Genomic DNA, 16,255 nt, shown 5'->3' on the forward strand with positions numbered 1-16,255 from the left:
TGTCTGTCTGTCTGGCAGGCAGGCTGTCTGTGTGTCCCGCCCCCCGGTCCCGAAAGTGAAAGTGGAAGCTTAGCGCGGGGGGAATTTCCAGCCTGTCTCGCGCCGCTCGCCATGGCCGCACTCGCCCCCCTGGGGGTCCTGGCCCTACTGCTGCCCGGTGAGTGGGGGGGCTCCCGGAGCGACTCCACCCGCCCCCCTCCGTCTGTCCTCAGAGCCCCCCATTAGCTCTGGGTCCGTCTATCCCATTCTCCCCCCAGCCCCCTCTGTCATGGGGACCTGAGTGCACCCTGAGCTGGGGGGGGGGCGGCCGTGCTCGCCCTGGGGGGCCGTGGTGTCTGCGTGGGGGGGTGACAGCAGATGAGCAGGGCCTGGTGAGATGTGGGGGCATCTGCTGGGTGTTGTGTCTGGGGGTGTGGAACCAGGGGAGAATCTGGGGGGGCCTGCCCTGCGGGAGGGGGGAATCTGGGGACCATCCAGCGTCCCAGGGAGAGTCCCCACTGACCCCCTGCCCCCGGCCCCTAGGGTTGGCTCCATCTCTGGGTTCTGCGGGGCGCCCCCAGCTGAGCTGCTGGTTCGTGGAGGAGGCCGGGCGGGGCGTCGGGGTGATGCCCAGTTCTGTGACCCAGCGCCGGGCGCTGCTCCTGTTCCGGGGGTCGAGAGAGAGGCACCCCGAGACGGAGCTGCCCCCTGACCTGGAGCCCGGCATGGTCTTTGACATCGCTGGTATGTCCCCTTTCCACCCCACACCTCACCGGCCCCTTCCCCCAGCACCTCCCCCCCACCACCACCCTACTACCCTCTCCTGCTCCCCAGGGCTCCCCGCACATCCCACCTGCCCCCCAATGTTACTGCCGCCTGTCCTCCACATCCTGCACCTGCCTTCTGCTCTCCCACACCATCCTCTCACACTCTTTCCCCGTCCCCCCCAGTGCTACCCCACTCCGCTCTCCTGCCCCCCAGGGCTCCACCCACATTGCACTGGCCTGCCACCCGACATGGACCTCAGGATGGTCCTTGACATCGCTGGCACGTCCCCCCATTCTCCTTCCTGCACCCCACAACTGCCCCCCCACTGTCTGTTCCCCCGGCATCCAGGGCCCTGCGGTAAATCCCCCTCCCGGCGGGGGGCTCTGGGGGTGTCCAGGTCTCTCTCCCTGCACCTGATTCTCTTCCCCCAAGCCCATGTGCACGGCCCCCCTCCTGGCAAGGGTGGGTGCTGGGGTGTCCACATCTCTCCCCCGATTTCTCTCTTCCTCACAGACCTTGCGGGGGCCCTGCGCCGCATCCCCCTGCCAGTGGAGGGGCGCCCCAAGGAAGGGGACATGCCGTCCTGTGAGATCAACGCCTACTTGCCACAGGACGCCCATGTGCCCTGGGCGGCTGGCCTGACCCCCGACCACCGCAGCCCCCAGAGCCTGGGGGGTGCCTGGTTCATCAGCAGCGTCCAGGCCCCAGCCGGGGGCTACGGGGTCAGTGCTGTCCTCAAGGGAGAGGAGGCGGAACCCCAGCAACCGGCGGTCACCATGGCAACTGGTAACTAGGGCGACTTGGATTGTAGGGTGGGGACCAGTGAGAGAGGCCTCCCCCAGAAAGCCTGCTGTGGGGATCCCCTCTCTCCCCGGGGCCCTGGGCTAATCCCGTGGCACTGGCCATGTGGTGCTCACAGCACTAACTCCCGCGTCTCTCCCCTCAGCGGTGTTGTCGGTCTTCTCCCGCACCCCCCACCTGCGCTCCCGACTGGGCCGGGACGTGCTGCTGGACTGTGGGTTCTCGGCGCCGCCTGGCCCGTTCTCGGTGGAGTGGCGGTACCAGTATCGGGGTGCTGGGCACGTGGTGCTGGCCTACGATGGGGTGTCGGGCCGGGCCCATGTGGCTGAGGAGGGGGCGCAGCTGTTCCTGGAGGAGGGGCGGGCGGGCACAGACACCAACGTCTCGCTACGGCTGCTCAGGGTCGGGGTGCAGCACGAAGGAACCTACATCTGCACCATCTACCTGCCCCACCTCCACGCCCAGCAGGCTCTGGAGCTGCATGTCACTGGTGAGTCTGGGGGTGCCCCGCCCAAGCTCCCATTGCCCCCCACGGGTATCGTCCCCCCACCAGAGGCTGAGGACATGACCCCACTGCTCCTTGCCTGATTACGGGGAGGGGTCCCTGAACTGATGCTCCCGCAGCCTAGGCTGTGAACCCTGAGTTGGAGAGGTTCCAGCGCACCCCACATTGACCCAGGGCCCCCCAGAAACCACAGACGTTGGGGACGCTGAGCTGGGCTGTCCAAGACTGGATGGGCCTGATCTCGAATCCCTCCTTCGTCCCAGAGCCCCGGTGGTGGTGCCACCCCCCAGGAGCTGAGGGAGGCCCCAACTAGGCTGGAACTCATCTGCCCCACCCCCGCGTGGTGATGCTGCGCCCCACCCCCCGTCTGTGCCTCCCAGGGGAGGAGGGAAGCCGGGCTGGGCTGTACAGGGCTGTATGGGACCAGTTTCTAACCCCCTCTCCTCTCAGAGCCCCCCGTGGTGACGCTGCGCCCCGACCCGCTGTCCGTGGTCCCCGGCGCACCAGCTGAGCTGGCCTGCGAGGTCTCTGGCTATTACCCGTTGGATGTGGCGGTGAGCTGGCTGCGGCGGGGCCCGGGCGAAGCGGGGGGGCCGGGGGGCGACCTCCTGGAGTACGTGACTGAGACCTGGGAGTCCGGGCACCGGCGTGGCCCCGACGGCACCTACAGCCTGAGCAGCTTTGCCCGCCTGGCGCCCGTCCAGCCCGGCGACCACGGAGCCACCTACAGCTGCCACGTGACCCACGCCGGCCTGGCCACCCCCGTGCGGAGGAGCGTCCGGCTCCGCGTGGCAGGTGGGGACAGTCTGGGGGGCAGGGCAGGGGGTAACATGGGGAGAAGATGGGCGGGGGGTTATGGGAGAGGAGTAAGATGGAGTAGGGAGGCCAGAGAAATGGGAGGCAGAGGGGTGAAAGGAGGGGGTAATGCGGGGCTGGGGGAGGGGCAGGGAGAAGGATGTGGGGAGGGTGGGCAGGGGAGTGTCTCTTAGTCTCACCCCCCCTTCCCCAGGTGCCACCGGCCCCGCCCTGGAGGACGCCATCGGGATGTTCCTGACCGCGTTCCTGCTCTATGGCCTCTTCCGCCTCCTCGGAAACAAGGGTGTGTGCCCCCCTGTGCCCCCCCAGCTCCCGTGTCACTGCCCCCTCCGGGAACAGGGTGTGTGCCCCCCTGCTGCCCCCCAGCTCCCGTGTCACTGCCCCCTCCGGGAACAGGGTGTGTGCCCCCCTGCTGCCCCCCATCTCCCGTGTCACTGCCCCCTCCGGGAACAGGGTGTGTGCCCCCTTGCTGCCCCCCATCTCCCGTGTCACTGCCCCCCTCCGGGAACAGGGTGTGTGCCCTGCACCTCCCATGTCACCCCCCCACCCCTCATGTCTCCTCCCTGGCTCTTCAGGATCTATGCTCCCCAGTCCCCATCCCCCCTCCACTGCATCCCCCCATCCAGCCACCTCTGTGGCAAGGCTACGGGGCACCCCGCCATACTGCCACCTTGTGCACCCCCAGCCACCTCGCTGCCTCCCAGGCCACCCCTCCGCACATCTCCTGGGGAAGAAGGATCTGTACCCCCAGCCCCCGTGCTGCCCCTGCTCTGCTCAACCCCCACTCCCTCCTGTCCTCATGGACAGGGTTATATACCACCTCCAGCCCAGCCTGCAGCCTGCCATGCTCCCCACACGTCCCGCCCCTCCCGATCAGGGCAGCCGAGGTCTCACCCCTCTTTCTCTGGTCCTTTTTCAGTCTGTCCATCCAGAGCCGAAGAAAAAAGCAAGGTAAATACCTCCCTGCGCCCCACAGCTGCTCCTGCCCCACTCATCACAGCGCCCCCTGCTGGGAGGGGCTGGCGCACGCGGTGTGATTCTTACCCGACTCTCTTCTCCCCACAGAAATCGGAGTGAGCCGTGCCCAGGGAAGCTGAGATTTTGGGGGCTGATCTGTGACCGCCACACTAAGACAGTGACCCCCAGGACAAGAAGCAGCGTCGGGGGCTTAATAGACAAGAAAGAGCTAACAGTCCTCTCCTGTCCCCCTCCCCTGCACCTCCCGGCTGCCAGCATCCCTCCCCATTCTCCCCCTGGTGGTCCCCATGTCGCCCCACCCCCTCTTGGCCTACTTGCTCCCTCCCCATGCTGCCTGCTTGTCCCCGGGGGCTGGGCAAGTGGCCTGTTCTGTGTAAGTGTGGGGGGCTGTTGGTCTGCACTGATGTGGGAGGCTTAGACCCCCGAAATAAACTTGTTTGCTGTGACACCCTAACTCCTGCGTGGGAGTCATCCTCTCTCAAATCTTGCCCCCGCCCCCGAGGTCCCTCTCTGGGCAGAGCTCTTCTCATCCCACCCAGCCCCACCCATCCTGCCCACACGGCCCTCCAGAGACCCCATCTCCTTCTGCTTCAGTGAGAGGCCATCCTATGCCTCACTGTGCCCCCAGCTCCCTCAGCCCTGACCCCTGCATCCTTCAACACCAGGGCCAGTTGGTTTCAGACCCTCCATGCTCGGCCCCTCATGCTAAGACCCAGGGCAGGAGGTCCCAAGGGCTAATGCCCAGTGGCAGGGAGTCCCACAGGCTCAGGGAGAGGAAGCTTTTCCCCCCCATCTTTGCTACCCTTGGTTGCTCCCCCTTTGCATTACGGAGTCCTGTGCATCCTGGTCATTATTTCTGAGCTCTCCTTAGTCTCTACGCTCGTCCCACCCTGGGATCACACCTGGCCCTGGCGGGGTGCAGTGGGGCTGTGGGAAGGTCTCATTTCCTGACTGGAGGGAGACAGGCAGGCAAGCCCCATTGTCCAGCTTCCTCTCCTCTGTGTGTGTGGAGATATAGGGACCAGAGAGGTGGGAAAGGTTCCAGATCCTGCGTGGAGGGGGAATATATGGCCTGGACAGCTGGGAAACACAAAGCTGGATGGCGGGGGTCAGGAGTGGGGAATATGGACCAGAGAGCCTGGAACTATATGGAGTGTAGCTTTGGAAAACTTAAGAGTCCAGCTTGGTGGGGGTGGGATATATGGACCGGAGAGCTGGGAAATCCGGATCCGGAGTGTAGGGAGAGACTTTACAGACTGGAAAGCTGGGAAACATGGATCCGGATCTGGAGGGTAGGGAGAGAATTTACAGACCGGAGAGCTGGGAAACATGGATCAGGATGCTGGGGTGAAACACGCAGCTGGATCTGGAGGAGACTAGCTGGAGTGGAGAACTGAGCACATGGAGCAGGATGCCAGGTGAGAGGGGAGCATACACAACATGGGGGGGGCCAGGAAACATGCAGCCAAGTCATAACAGAGCCACACAGAGGGTCCGTCCCAGATCCTGGGTCACTGGCCCTGGCTCCGTTCCCAGCTGATCAGGTCTGGGCTGTCACTGTCCCCAGGCCTCTGGCTTGCTCTGGGCTTTGCAGCTCCGTGCTCCATGGCTCAGCTCTGGGTTTCACGTCACTTCCTTTCCAGCCTTAGGCCACTTCCCCAGTAGGGTCTGCTCCCAGCTGTGCAGCTCTGGCTCCCATCTGCCCCCTCCTACCCGCCTCAGGCTTTGTAACGGGCCTTTGGAGCTGTTCCCAGGCTACTCCAGCTCCGGGATTTGGGCCTTGCTGCTGGCTCCACCTCAGGGTTTTGAGTTCTGCCCCCCTTCCTGCCCCTCCCTGGCTCCAGCTCCGGGGTTTCTGTCTACCTGGCCTGGGGGGGGGGGTTGGGCTTGATCCAGCTCCAGGTTTTCTCTCTCTCCGTCCCCTGACTGCACTCCGTTCCGCTACTATGCGCTAGCTCCGTGCTTTGGGTCTCCAAGGCCCCTGGCTCCGTTCTCAGGCCAGCGCCGGGTTTCCGCTCCGCCCTCGCCCTCACCCCCCCAGCCCAGCCCAGCCCAGCCTGGCCCCAGGCGCAGCAGGGACCCGGGTGCCCGAGGGGAGACGAGACCTGCTCCCCTCCCCCCCGCAGCCTGGCACCCAGGTGAGCGTGTACTGGGGAGGGGGAGGATGCAGGGGGGATAGGGGATGCCGGGGTGTTGGGGTGCAGTGGGGGAGGTGGAGCAGGGAGGATAGGGGGGTGCCGGGGTGCAGTGGGGGAGGTGGAGCAGGGGGTGTATTGGGGAGGAGGAGCAGTGGGGATAGGGGGGTGGGGATGTTGGGGGGCAGGGGGGGGAGGGGGAGCCAGTCCCCCCGATATTTCCTGGTCTGGATAGTTCTAAGCGCCCTTCCAACGATGTCCCCCCCATCTGTACCCCCCAGTCGTGGACCTCGCCTGAGACCCCATCCCCCGGCAGCAGGGGGCAGCCCATGACGCCTCCGTGGGACTGAGACGCCCCCTGCCCCCCACTGCCCCCCATGCTGCCCCGCTCGCTGCGCCAGCTGCTGGAGGGGGCCCGGCTGGAGCTGGGGGAGGAGCAGGGGGTCACTCTGAGCGGGTACCGGAGCTGCCCGCCCGACCCCCCGCAGCCACAGGTGAGGGAGAACGGGGGGGAGGGTTGCTGGGGGGCACTGCTGTGGGGAGGGGTCACAGAAAGGTGGGTGCCGAGGGAGTCACGGGGGGGGCCAGGGTTGTGTTGTGGGGCCGGCACGGTGTGGTTGGCAGTCGGTGTGTGGGGTCCTACCGTGGTGTGTGGTTTGGTGTGTGCTGTGGTGACAGGCCGTTGTGGGTGGGTGTGAGTTTGTGGAGCCGTGTGTGTTGTGGGGGTCACACCGTTGCGTGTGGAGCATTGTGTCATTGAGGTGTGGCTGGCTCAGCGCAAGTGTGGTTGTGTTGGGGAACACGCTCTGCTGGCCGTTGTGGGGCAGCTTGCGCAGGGTTGTGGTTGTGTGGATGGGCGGGGTGTGCGATGTGGGGGTACTTGTGAGGGACGGTGACTGGCTGGGGTGGGGTGTGGGGCTGGGGTGTGGGTGAGCCCCGGATGCCTCTTCACTTCCTGTCCCAAACTCCCCTTGGAACCCGCGGCCACACCCCACCAGAGGCGGCTGCCTCGCAGCTGCTCCCTGGGCTCAGGTGAGCGCCCCTAGGGGAGGGGCCCCAGACACCCCATCCCTGGGCTGGGGGCGGGGCAGGTTTGGGGAAGTGCTGGGCGCGGGAGGGGCTGGCGCTGCAGCCAGAGAAGGCGGAAGCAGCTGGGGGAGACAGACAGAGAGAGAGAAACGGGACAGACAGACGGGAGGAGTGTGTGGGGGCAGGGACAGACAGACGGAAGGAGTGTGTTTGGGGACAAGGACGGACAGACGGGAGGAGTGGGGGGGACGACAGGGACAGACGGGAGGAGTGGGGGGGACGACAGGGACAGACAGACGGGAGGAGTGGGGGGGGGGTTCCTGTTGGTGAGTGTGTGACGGGGGGGGGGGGGGAGGTGGGAAGGGTGGCTGTCTGTCCACACCCTGGCCTTCGTCCATCCGTCGTCCCGAGACGTGTGCGAGTCGGGGAGGGTCACTGGGTCCCCCTCTGCCCCCTCCCTGCACCCCAACCCTCTCCCCTTCTCCTGCGGCCCCTCCCCACGCACTGTCTGTGCCCCCTAACTCCCAGGACCACGCCCCACCGTGCCCCCCAGCCCTGCACACCCCGAACTGCCGCCAGGTCCCACAGCGCAGGCCCGGGCCTGTTGCATAGGGCTGTGGCATCAGGGGTTTTGGGGGGGCAGAGCTGGGCGATTCCTTCCCCCCAGAGCGGGACCCAGCGAACCTGACGCACGCTCCTCGGCTGTCTGTCTGTCTGTCCGCCCCCCTCCCACGCACCCAGATGCCCCCCAAAGTGCTCTGTCTGCCTGAGCGCGGGGGGACGTTCCTGGGGGGGCGGGCAGGGCCCACGTCCCTGTAGGCAGCGGGGAGGGGTCTCTGTCAGGGGGGGGCGATGAGGGTTTTCCTGCGGCTGGGGGGGTGCCTGGAGCCGGGAGGTCAGGAGGGAGGGGCGCTGTCCCGGACGCGGTGGTACTGCCTACCTGTCAAGGTGAGTGGGGGGGCCGTGACCGGCCCTGGGGGGTGGGGGCGATATCAAGGGAGCCGCTGGTCTAGGGAAGGGGGTTCATGTCCCCAGAGGGATGAAAGTGCTGCAGTTGGGGGGCAGGGGGGCAGCGATACCTTGGTAACCCTTGCCCCCCCCTAGCCCCCAGTGACCCTGACAGAGGAGGCGGAGGAGGGAGCTGTCTACACCGTGACCACACGCCAGCCTGGGGTGAGTGGGGGGTCGGGGACGGGGACGAGGGGGAGGCTCCAGGCCGGGTTGCTGGGGGGCCGATGGGGGTGGTCCAGGACGGCTCTGACGCTGTCTCCCCTCAGGCCCTGAGGGGGTCCGGGAACCAGGCCCGCTCGCTCAAGGCCGGGTCGCTGGTCCGGCTGGTCCGGCACCTGCTGGAGGCCCAGGCGCTGGGCGACGCCACCTACGTCCCTGCCTTCCTGGTCACCTACCGGGCCTTCGCCCGTCCCCCCACCGTGCTGGGGCTGCTGCTGGACAGGTGAGGGGGCGGGGGTGCAGCTCCGGGCACGGGGAGGGGGCGCAGGGCAAGTGGGGCGTGACTGGAATGGGGACAGTGTGGGGCATGGGGGATACAAGGGAGAGCGGGGCCTCATGGGGGGTGAGCAGTGGGGCCAGGGGAGGGCTGGGACTCTGGGGGCTAGGGGGCATGCACAAGGGGAGTGGAGCCCCCCTGGGTGGGGTGAGGGGAGCACAGGGGCCACGGCCGCCCCCCTGACTCTGTCTCTCTCTCAGGCTGGAGGAGGTCGGGGCGCTGGAGCCGGGGCCTGTCTCCCCAGAGACATCTGAGCTGCAGCGGTGAGTGACCCCCCCCGACCCCCACATCATCTGTCTGCCCCCTTCAACACCCACTCCTACCCATTCCCCGCCCCCGATGCTCATCCCTTCCCCCATCCGTCCTTGTCCCCCATTCACCCCCGTCTCCCCCCAGGGCCTTCTCGTCGGTGCTGTGCTGCTGGCTGGATGGGTACCCTGAGGATTTTGGGGGGGCCCTGGAGCCTGGCCTGCTGGAGCGGCTGGGCCGAAGCCTGCGGTGTGCCCTGGGGCAGGGCTCCGAGGCAGAGAGACGCCTGCTTGCCCTACGGGGGGCATCAGGGGGGCCCAGCAATGGAGGTGAGGGGATGGCCGGGAGGGGCTATGGGGGGCTGGGGGAGGGGAATGGAGGTAGGGGGCCTGGTTGGTTGGGGGAAGCCTGCAGACTGGGTGGGGGAAGGGCCTGGTGAGAGAGTTGTGGGAGAGCAAGAGGGCAGGCAGATGAGGTTGGGGGGCAGACCTGGGGGTGGGCAGGCAGGAGTGGGTGCTGAAGCTGGGCCGGGGAGGAGATCTAGGTCACATCTATATCTGGGGGTAGGTTGCCCCTGCCCCCGCTGGATCTAACATTGCCCCCCCTTCCCTGCAGGGCAGCTGGAGGAAGATGCTGACCCCGATGGGGGCGCGACCCCCAGAGAGGACCCTGACCCCCTGGACATCCTGACCTTCCAAGCTGACCAAGTGGCTGCGCAGCTGACCCTGCTGGAGGCAGTGAGTGTGTGTGTGGGGGGGTGGGCTGTACCCCAGGGGCCCCACATCAGGGTATTTGGGGGTTAGGTAACGGGAGAGGGACCCAGTGTCTAAGCTATGGGGTGGGGGGGGTGCAGGACCCTCAGGTGATGATCCTGAGGTAGGGGACACCCCAGCAGTAAGTGGGGTTTGGGGTGCAGCCCCCCATTTTCCCTCATCCCCCCCAGTGCTGTTCCCCGCAGCCCCCTAACCCTGCCCCCCCGGCGCTGTTCCCAGGAGTGGTGGGTAGGCAGGTCCCAGAGGCCGCGGGTGGCAGGTGGGGTTTGGGGCGCAGCCCCCCACTAACCCTGCCCCCCCGGCGCTGTTCCTGCGGGTCGTGCCCTACCAGTGCCTGGGCTCGCTCTGGTCTCAGCGGGACAAGAAGGGGCGGGAGCGCGACTGCCCGAGCGTCCGTGCCACCGTGCGCCAGTTCAACCGCCTGGCCGGGGCCGTGATCCGCTCCTGCCTGGCGGGGCCGGCCCTGCGGCCCCAGCAACGGGCCCGGATCCTGGAGAAATGGATCCACGTGGCCGAGGTGAGTGTGAGCCCGACCCTGGACCTCAGCCCTGCCCCCCATACCAGCCAGGCCCCTGCCCGCCCTGTGGCTGGAGCAGAGCTGGCACCCCTGTGTGTGGGGGGGCAGGCCATGACCCCGACCCCTCTCCCGCCAGGAGTGCCGCGCCCTGAGGAATTTCTCCTCGCTCTGCGCCATCGTGTCCGCGCTGCAGTCCAGCCCCGTGCACCGGCTCAAGCGGACCTGGGACGAGATCGCCAGGTGGGCCTGGCCATTCGGGAGGGGGCGTCTCGGTGGGACAGGGTGGGACGGGACAGGACGGGGGGGACCCAACCTCTGCGGTGGGGGGTGGCATCTCAGGGGTCACTCAGCCCGTGTCCCCCCGCCAGGGACGTGCTGCGTAGCTACGAGGAGCTGAGCGCCATCTGCTCCGAGCAGGATAACTACAGCCTGAGCCGGCAGCTGCTGTTCCAGGTGAGGGGCCGCCTGCCCCCCCAGCTCCCCTGCCCCCCATATTGCCCAGTGCCCACCCCTCACCATGGCCCCCTAATGTCTCCCTCTCCCATCCTGCCCCCTGCCAGTCCCTGATGTGCCCCCTCCCTACCCAACTGCCCCTCCTGACCCCCCCATGTCTCGTCTCCTGGATCCGTCCCCGACACCATCCCATGTCTCCTCGCTTCTCCTCCACTCCCACCCTCTGCCCTATCTCACGTCCCCCTCCCCCCCCAGGAGGGCACCTCCAAACCGTCTGGCGCTGACCCTGCCCCCCGCAGGCAGCCACGGAGGCCCCAGGAGCAGCGCCCAGTGGTGAGTGGGGGGTTGCGGGGGGACAGGACCGCGGGCTGCAGTTCTGGTCTCCCGTGCTTAGTTCAGAGTGGAAGAGGTGCAGAGAAGGGGCGAGTCGGTCTGCGAGGAGCCGCCAGGCGCTCGGCCAGGGAGGGAGCGGGTGACGGACACGAGGACTAATGGAAACGCCATCAGGAAGTTGAGACGTGAAATTAGACGCGGGTCTCTAACCAGCAGGGGAGTAAAGTCCTGGACCAGCCTCCCGAGGGGAGCAGCAGGGCCAAGAACCCTCGCTGGCTTCACGCCTGAGCTCGCTCCGTTTGTGGGGGGCTGGCGTGCAGGCGTTGGACTGATCTGTGGCTGCCGGCCTGCGAGGGGACGTGAGCTGGGGGGTTCTGGGTTATTACGGAGAAGGCGTTCGTGGGTTTCTGGCTGTGACTCCTGCCCATGTGCTCAGGGTTTAGCGGCTCACCAGATTTGGGGCCAGGAAGGAATTTCCCCCCAGGGCAGATGGGCAGAGATCCCGTGGGGTTTTCGCCTTCCTCTGCAGCGTGGGGCAGGGTCGCTGGCTGTGGATTCTCTGCGCCGGAGCTTGGGGCTGTACAGGAGTGGCTGGGCCAGGTCTGTGGCCTGCCCTGCGCAGCTCAGACCAGATGGTCACAATGGTCCCATAGTCTGGGAGTCCAGGCTAGGAGGGGCAGCCCTGTCCCCGTTCTCCCCCTCCAGGGGACGGTGGCGATGCGGTTGGGGGGCAGCGGGGGGTGGTGGGGGGGCTCGGGTGCCAGTGAAGAGGGGGGTGTTGGACAGCCCTGCGTGGGGTACACAGGGGGCTGGGCAGGGACACTGAGGGGGTGGGGGGCTGGGTGGGCACTGTGTGTGTGTGGGGGGGGGGTTGGCTGCCCGCTCTCTGAGCCCCTGTTCCCCCAGGGTGTGGTTCCATACCTGGGCACCTTCCTGCGTGACCTGGTGATGCTGGACACGGCCATGAAGGATGAGCTGGAGGTGAGCCCCATGGGGGGCGTCCAGGACCCCGGTGGGGTGGGGAGGGGCCGGGGGCCGGGCCTGAGGAGACTGGGGACAGCCAGGGAGCAGGGCTGGGGTGCTGGGTGGGTGGGGTGCGTGGGGCTGGGGTGGGTGGGTGGGGATAGGCAGGGCGTGAGGCTGTGCATGGGGGAGTCCCGCAAGGAGGCAGTGGGGGGAGCTGGGGGTGATGGGGGGCCGGGCGCGGCACTCATGGACCTCTCGTTTCTCTGGCAGAACGGGTACATCAACTTCGAGAAGCGGCGCAAGGTACTGGGCTCCCCTGGGGCCGCTTGGCCCTGCCTGTCGCTCCCCCCCGCGGCACAGCCCCTGCCCCCGCCCCCTAGTACAGCCCCCAGGCTCTCTGCACCCCCCCAGGCACACCCCCTCCAGCTCTGTGCCCCCTGCCCCCTAGTACAGCCCCTGGACTCTCTGCCCCTCCGGCTCTCTGCAGCCCCCCACCCTCGGTGCAGCCCCGCAGTATAGCCCCCCGGTATAGCCCCTGTTCTCTGCAGCCCCTCTCCCCCTCCCCCTCCCCTGTGTAACTGCCCCTCTTGCCCCCCAGGAGTTCGAGGTGCTGGCCCAGCTGCGTCTCCTGCAGTCCGTCTGCCGTAACTATAGCTGCCAGCCCAGCCCCCCCTTCCAGCACTGGCTGTGGGCGCTGCGCCCCCTCCCCGAGGCACAGAGGTAGTGGGGGGGGGGACGGTGTGTGTAGGTGCTGTGTGTAGGAGTGTGTAGCGAGTGGGGGGGAATTGATGGGGGTGTTTGTAGGGTTTTGGGGGGTTGTGGTGTTACGGGGGTTGTGTAGGAGCGGTGTGTGTGTGATGGGGGTTGTGTAGGCAGTGTTGCATGCAGGGTTGTGTAGCTGGGTGTGGGTGTGTGCGCGTTGCACAGTTCTAATGCCCCTCTCCCCACAGTCACAGTCTCTCCTGCGAGATTGAACCTCCTGGGGAGACACCAACCCCCCAGCGCCCCCCGAAACCCACCCTGGTCATCACCCACTGCACCGAGTGAGCATGTGGGGGCGGGGGCAAAGGGGTGGGGGCAGGGGGCGAGCAGTGATGGGACGAGGGGGGCAAAGGGGTGGGGGCAAGGGGCGAGCAGTGATGGGACGAGGGGGGCAAAGGGGTGGGGGCAAGGGCGAGCAGTGATGGGGGAGGGGGCAAAGGGGTGGGGGCAGGGGGCGAGCAGTGATGGGACGAGGGGGGTGGTGGGAGCTGGGGGGTGCAGGTAGCAGCCCCCCTCACTCCGTCTGTCACCTCCCCTGCCCCCCAGGCTGCTGAGCGCCGTGGGGAGCCCCCTGGTCTCCTGGGATGGGCCCAGCTCCCAGGAGGGGCCCCCAGCCTGCAGCCCCGACCTGCTGCCGCCCCCCCGTGGCCCCACGCAGCTGCTGTCTCGCCTGGCACAGGTGAGACCCCCCCCACGTTCCACTTCCTCCCTCTGCCCCTGAATCTTCTCCCCCCACCTGAGCCCCCCCAGTCCTGCATCTCCTGCCCCATTCCCCCCCTGTACCACCAACCCATCTCCCCTCCCCCTTGGCCCTGCGCCCCTTGTCTTATTCCGAGCCCCGTCAATCCCGGCACCTCGCCCCGACCCCCCCCCCGGCCCTGCCCTTCACCCCCTTGTGTCCCTGCAGCACATGAAGTGGCCGTCAGTCTCGGCGCTGGACACGGCTCCCCAGGACGTGGCTCCCTCAGCTGGGGCCCTCTCGCCCCCTGCCCCCACCGAGGGGGGCTTTGCCCGGGGCCACCGGCGCTCTGCCTCCTGCGGCTCAGCCTTCCCTCCCCCCCCCAGCCCGGAGCCTGGGGGCTCCCCCTCTGACTGCCGCATCATCCGCGCCCGCATGGACCTGCACAACGGCAGCCTCTACAAGAGCATCCTGGTGAGTGCCCGGCCCGGACGCCTGGGTCCCGTCCCTGGGGAGTGGGGGCTGGGAGCCAGGACGCCTGTGTTCTTCACCCTGCCCTGTCCGTCTTGCTCTTGGACTCTCCTGCTGCAGTCTTGGTGTGGGGGGGCAGGCCAGGGAACCCCACTGTTCTCCAGGTGACCCCACTCCCGCAGCTGGTCCCCCCCACTCAGCGAGTCTGTCTGCTGCGTGTGGAGCTAGGTGTGGGGCTTTGGGGGGGCGGCTCTGCGTGTGGGGCACCCTCATCGCTGGGGGGTGATTGCTGCCATGGAGGTGCGGTGGGGGTCCGTGCCGGGGCATGGTGGGAGCTGTGCGTTGTCTTTGCTGCAGGTGACCAGCCAGGACAAGACCCCGTCCGTTATCGCCAAGGTGCTGGAGAAGCACGGCCAGGAGCGGGGAGCTGCCCCCCAGTTCCAGCTGGTGCAGCTGCTGCCTGAGGGCAAAGGTGGGGTGGGGAGCCATGGGGCAGGGGAGGATTGGGGGGGGGGCAGCCCTGCGGGGGGATTGAGGAATTGCCACACAGCTTAGGGGGTCTCCTGAGGAGCCCCTGGGGAATTGGTCGTGGTGGTAGCTGGGGTCCCCTGAGGTGGCTTATTAGAATCATAGAATCATAGAGTTGGAAGGGACCTCAGGAGGTCATCTAGTCCAACCCCCTGCTCAAAGCAGGACTAACCTCTGCTATATCATCCCAGCCAGGGCTTTGTCAAGCCTCAGCTTAAAAACCTCTACCGATGGAGAGTCCACCACCTCCCTAGGTAACCCATTCCAGTGCTTCACCACCCTCCTAGTGAAAAACTTTTTTCTAATGTCCAACCTAGACCTCCCTCCCTGCAACTTGAGACCGTTGCTCCTTATTCTGTCATCTGCCATCACTGAGAACAGCCTAGCCCCATCCTCCCTGGAACCCCCTTTCAGGTAGTTAAAAGCTGCTATCAAATCCCCCCTCACTCTTCTCTTTTGCAGACTAAACAAGCCCAGTTCCCTCAGCCTCTCCTCATAAGTCCTGTGCTCCAGCCCCCTAATCATTTTGATTGCCCTCCGCTGACTCTCTCCAAATTGTCCACATCTTTTTTGTAGTGGGGGGCCCAAAACTGGACACAGTATTCTAAATGCGGCCTCACCAATGCCGAATAGAGGGGAATAATCACTTCCCGTGACCTGCTGGCAATGCCCCTCCTAATGCAGCCCAATATGCCATTAGCCTTCTTGACAACCAGGGCACACTGCTGACTCATATCCAGCTTTTTATCCACCGTTACCCCCAGGTCCTTTTCTGCAGAGCTGCTGCCCAGCTCATCCGTCCCCAGTCTGTAGCTGTGCATGGGATTCTTCCTTCCTAAGTGGAGGACTCTGCACTTATCTTTGTTGAACCTCATTAGATTTCTTTTGGCCCAATCCTCCAGTTTGTTTAGGTCACTCTGTATCCTATCCCTACCTTCCAGGGTATCTACCACTCCCCCCAGCTTAGTGTTGTCCGCAAACTTGCTGAGGGTGCAATCTACCCCATCCTCCAGATCATTAATGAAGATGTTGAACAAAACCGGCCCCAGGACAGACCCCTGGGGAACTCCGCTTGTGACCGGTTGCCAGCTAGACATGGAGCCATTGATCACTACACGTTGGCCCCCTTTTCCCCCCTGCAGAGCTGACCTTCCCGCTTACAGCCAACGTCTTCTACGCCATGAACGGCTCCAGCCTGGACTTCGTGCTGCGCCCCAAGGGCCCCGTGGAGCCTCCCCTGCCCCCCAGCGCCGCCCCCCGCCGGCCTGAGCTCAGCGCGACCTTCCCAAAGATCAAGGTCACGGGCCGCAAGCTGGCCAGAGCCCTCTTCTGACAGCGAAGCCTGGAACCGGCCCGGGGCCCCTGGGCCTGGAGGGAGGAAGAGACGTGGGCCCGGGCTCCAGGGGAAGGGAACTGGAGCTACACAGACACCCATGGCGCGCTCTCTGCCAGCCCCAGGACCTGGGCCGCCCCGGGCCTGCCCGCCCACGGCGCATCCAGCACAGCAGTGGCCGCAGGCTCCTGCCTGAAGTGCCTTTCTGTGGGGCTGCCAGGACCCCCGTCCTGTCCCCCCAGGCTGTACAGCCACGGACCAGGGCAAGTGACCCCACCCTCCCACATCAGGACTCTCAGGGGGAGGCCAGGGGGTTAATGGCTCCCCCTGGAGTGGGGTGGGAAGTGGGGTGCCCCCTACGCTGCAGAGATGGCAGCTTCTCAGGGACTCCTCCCAACTGGATGAGAGGGGGGGAAAGATTGTGGTGCACGCCCGCCACTGTATGGAGGGGCTGGTGTCCACAGCCCTCTTTGCTGTAACACTAACACAATAAAGACACTATACGCAGCCGGCAGTGAGCTGTGCGGCCAGCGAACCCTGCAGGGCAGCACCCGCCTGGCACAATGCAGAGTCCGGGCCAAGGATCACGGCAGGGCAGAGAAACCAGCCCCAGGGCGGCGGTACAGCAGGGCACAGAGGGGCGGGGGGCGCAGTTTGTGCATTAACTCTTTAT

The 16,255-nt window shown here is 66.4% G+C and overlaps 2 protein-coding genes across 3 annotated transcripts; both read left to right on the forward strand.

Moving 5' to 3' along the window:
- The first annotated feature begins 5 nt into the window (after positions 1–5).
- Positions 6–4,960, forward strand: TAPBP (TAP binding protein). The gene is made up of 8 exons (XM_067546963.1): positions 6–157; positions 523–723; positions 1,261–1,533; positions 1,694–2,038; positions 2,504–2,848; positions 3,063–3,152; positions 3,789–3,820; positions 3,935–4,960. The coding sequence occupies exons 1-8, from the start codon at positions 112–114 to the stop codon at positions 3,944–3,946; spliced, it is 1,344 nt and encodes a 447-aa protein (XP_067403064.1). The 5' UTR covers positions 6–111; the 3' UTR covers positions 3,947–4,960.
- Positions 4,961–5,736: 776 nt separating this feature from the next.
- Positions 5,737–16,025, forward strand: RGL2 (ral guanine nucleotide dissociation stimulator like 2). 2 transcript variants are annotated; one of them, XM_067546965.1, is made up of 19 exons: positions 5,737–5,985; positions 6,264–6,476; positions 8,116–8,184; positions 8,289–8,464; positions 8,719–8,781; positions 8,915–9,096; positions 9,383–9,504; positions 9,842–10,057; positions 10,194–10,297; positions 10,426–10,510; positions 10,766–10,843; positions 11,750–11,824; positions 12,080–12,112; positions 12,408–12,529; positions 12,760–12,852; positions 13,118–13,250; positions 13,479–13,724; positions 14,079–14,193; positions 15,392–16,025. In XM_067546965.1, the coding sequence occupies exons 2-19, from the start codon at positions 6,360–6,362 to the stop codon at positions 15,580–15,582; spliced, it is 2,220 nt and encodes a 739-aa protein (XP_067403066.1). In that variant the 5' UTR covers positions 5,737–5,985; positions 6,264–6,359; the 3' UTR covers positions 15,583–16,025. The 2 variants fall into 2 exon arrangements, with proteins under 2 accessions (XP_067403066.1, XP_067403067.1); XM_067546966.1 differs by lacking the exon at positions 10,766–10,843.
- The last annotated feature ends 230 nt before the right edge of the window (positions 16,026–16,255 follow it).

Source organism: Emydura macquarii, unplaced genomic scaffold (assembly GCF_026122565.2).
Source record: "Emydura macquarii macquarii isolate MOO-44397 ecotype Brisbane River unplaced genomic scaffold, CSIRO-AGI_Emac_v2 contig_1209, whole genome shotgun sequence".
NCBI classification, from domain to species: Eukaryota; Metazoa; Chordata; order Testudines; family Chelidae; genus Emydura; species Emydura macquarii.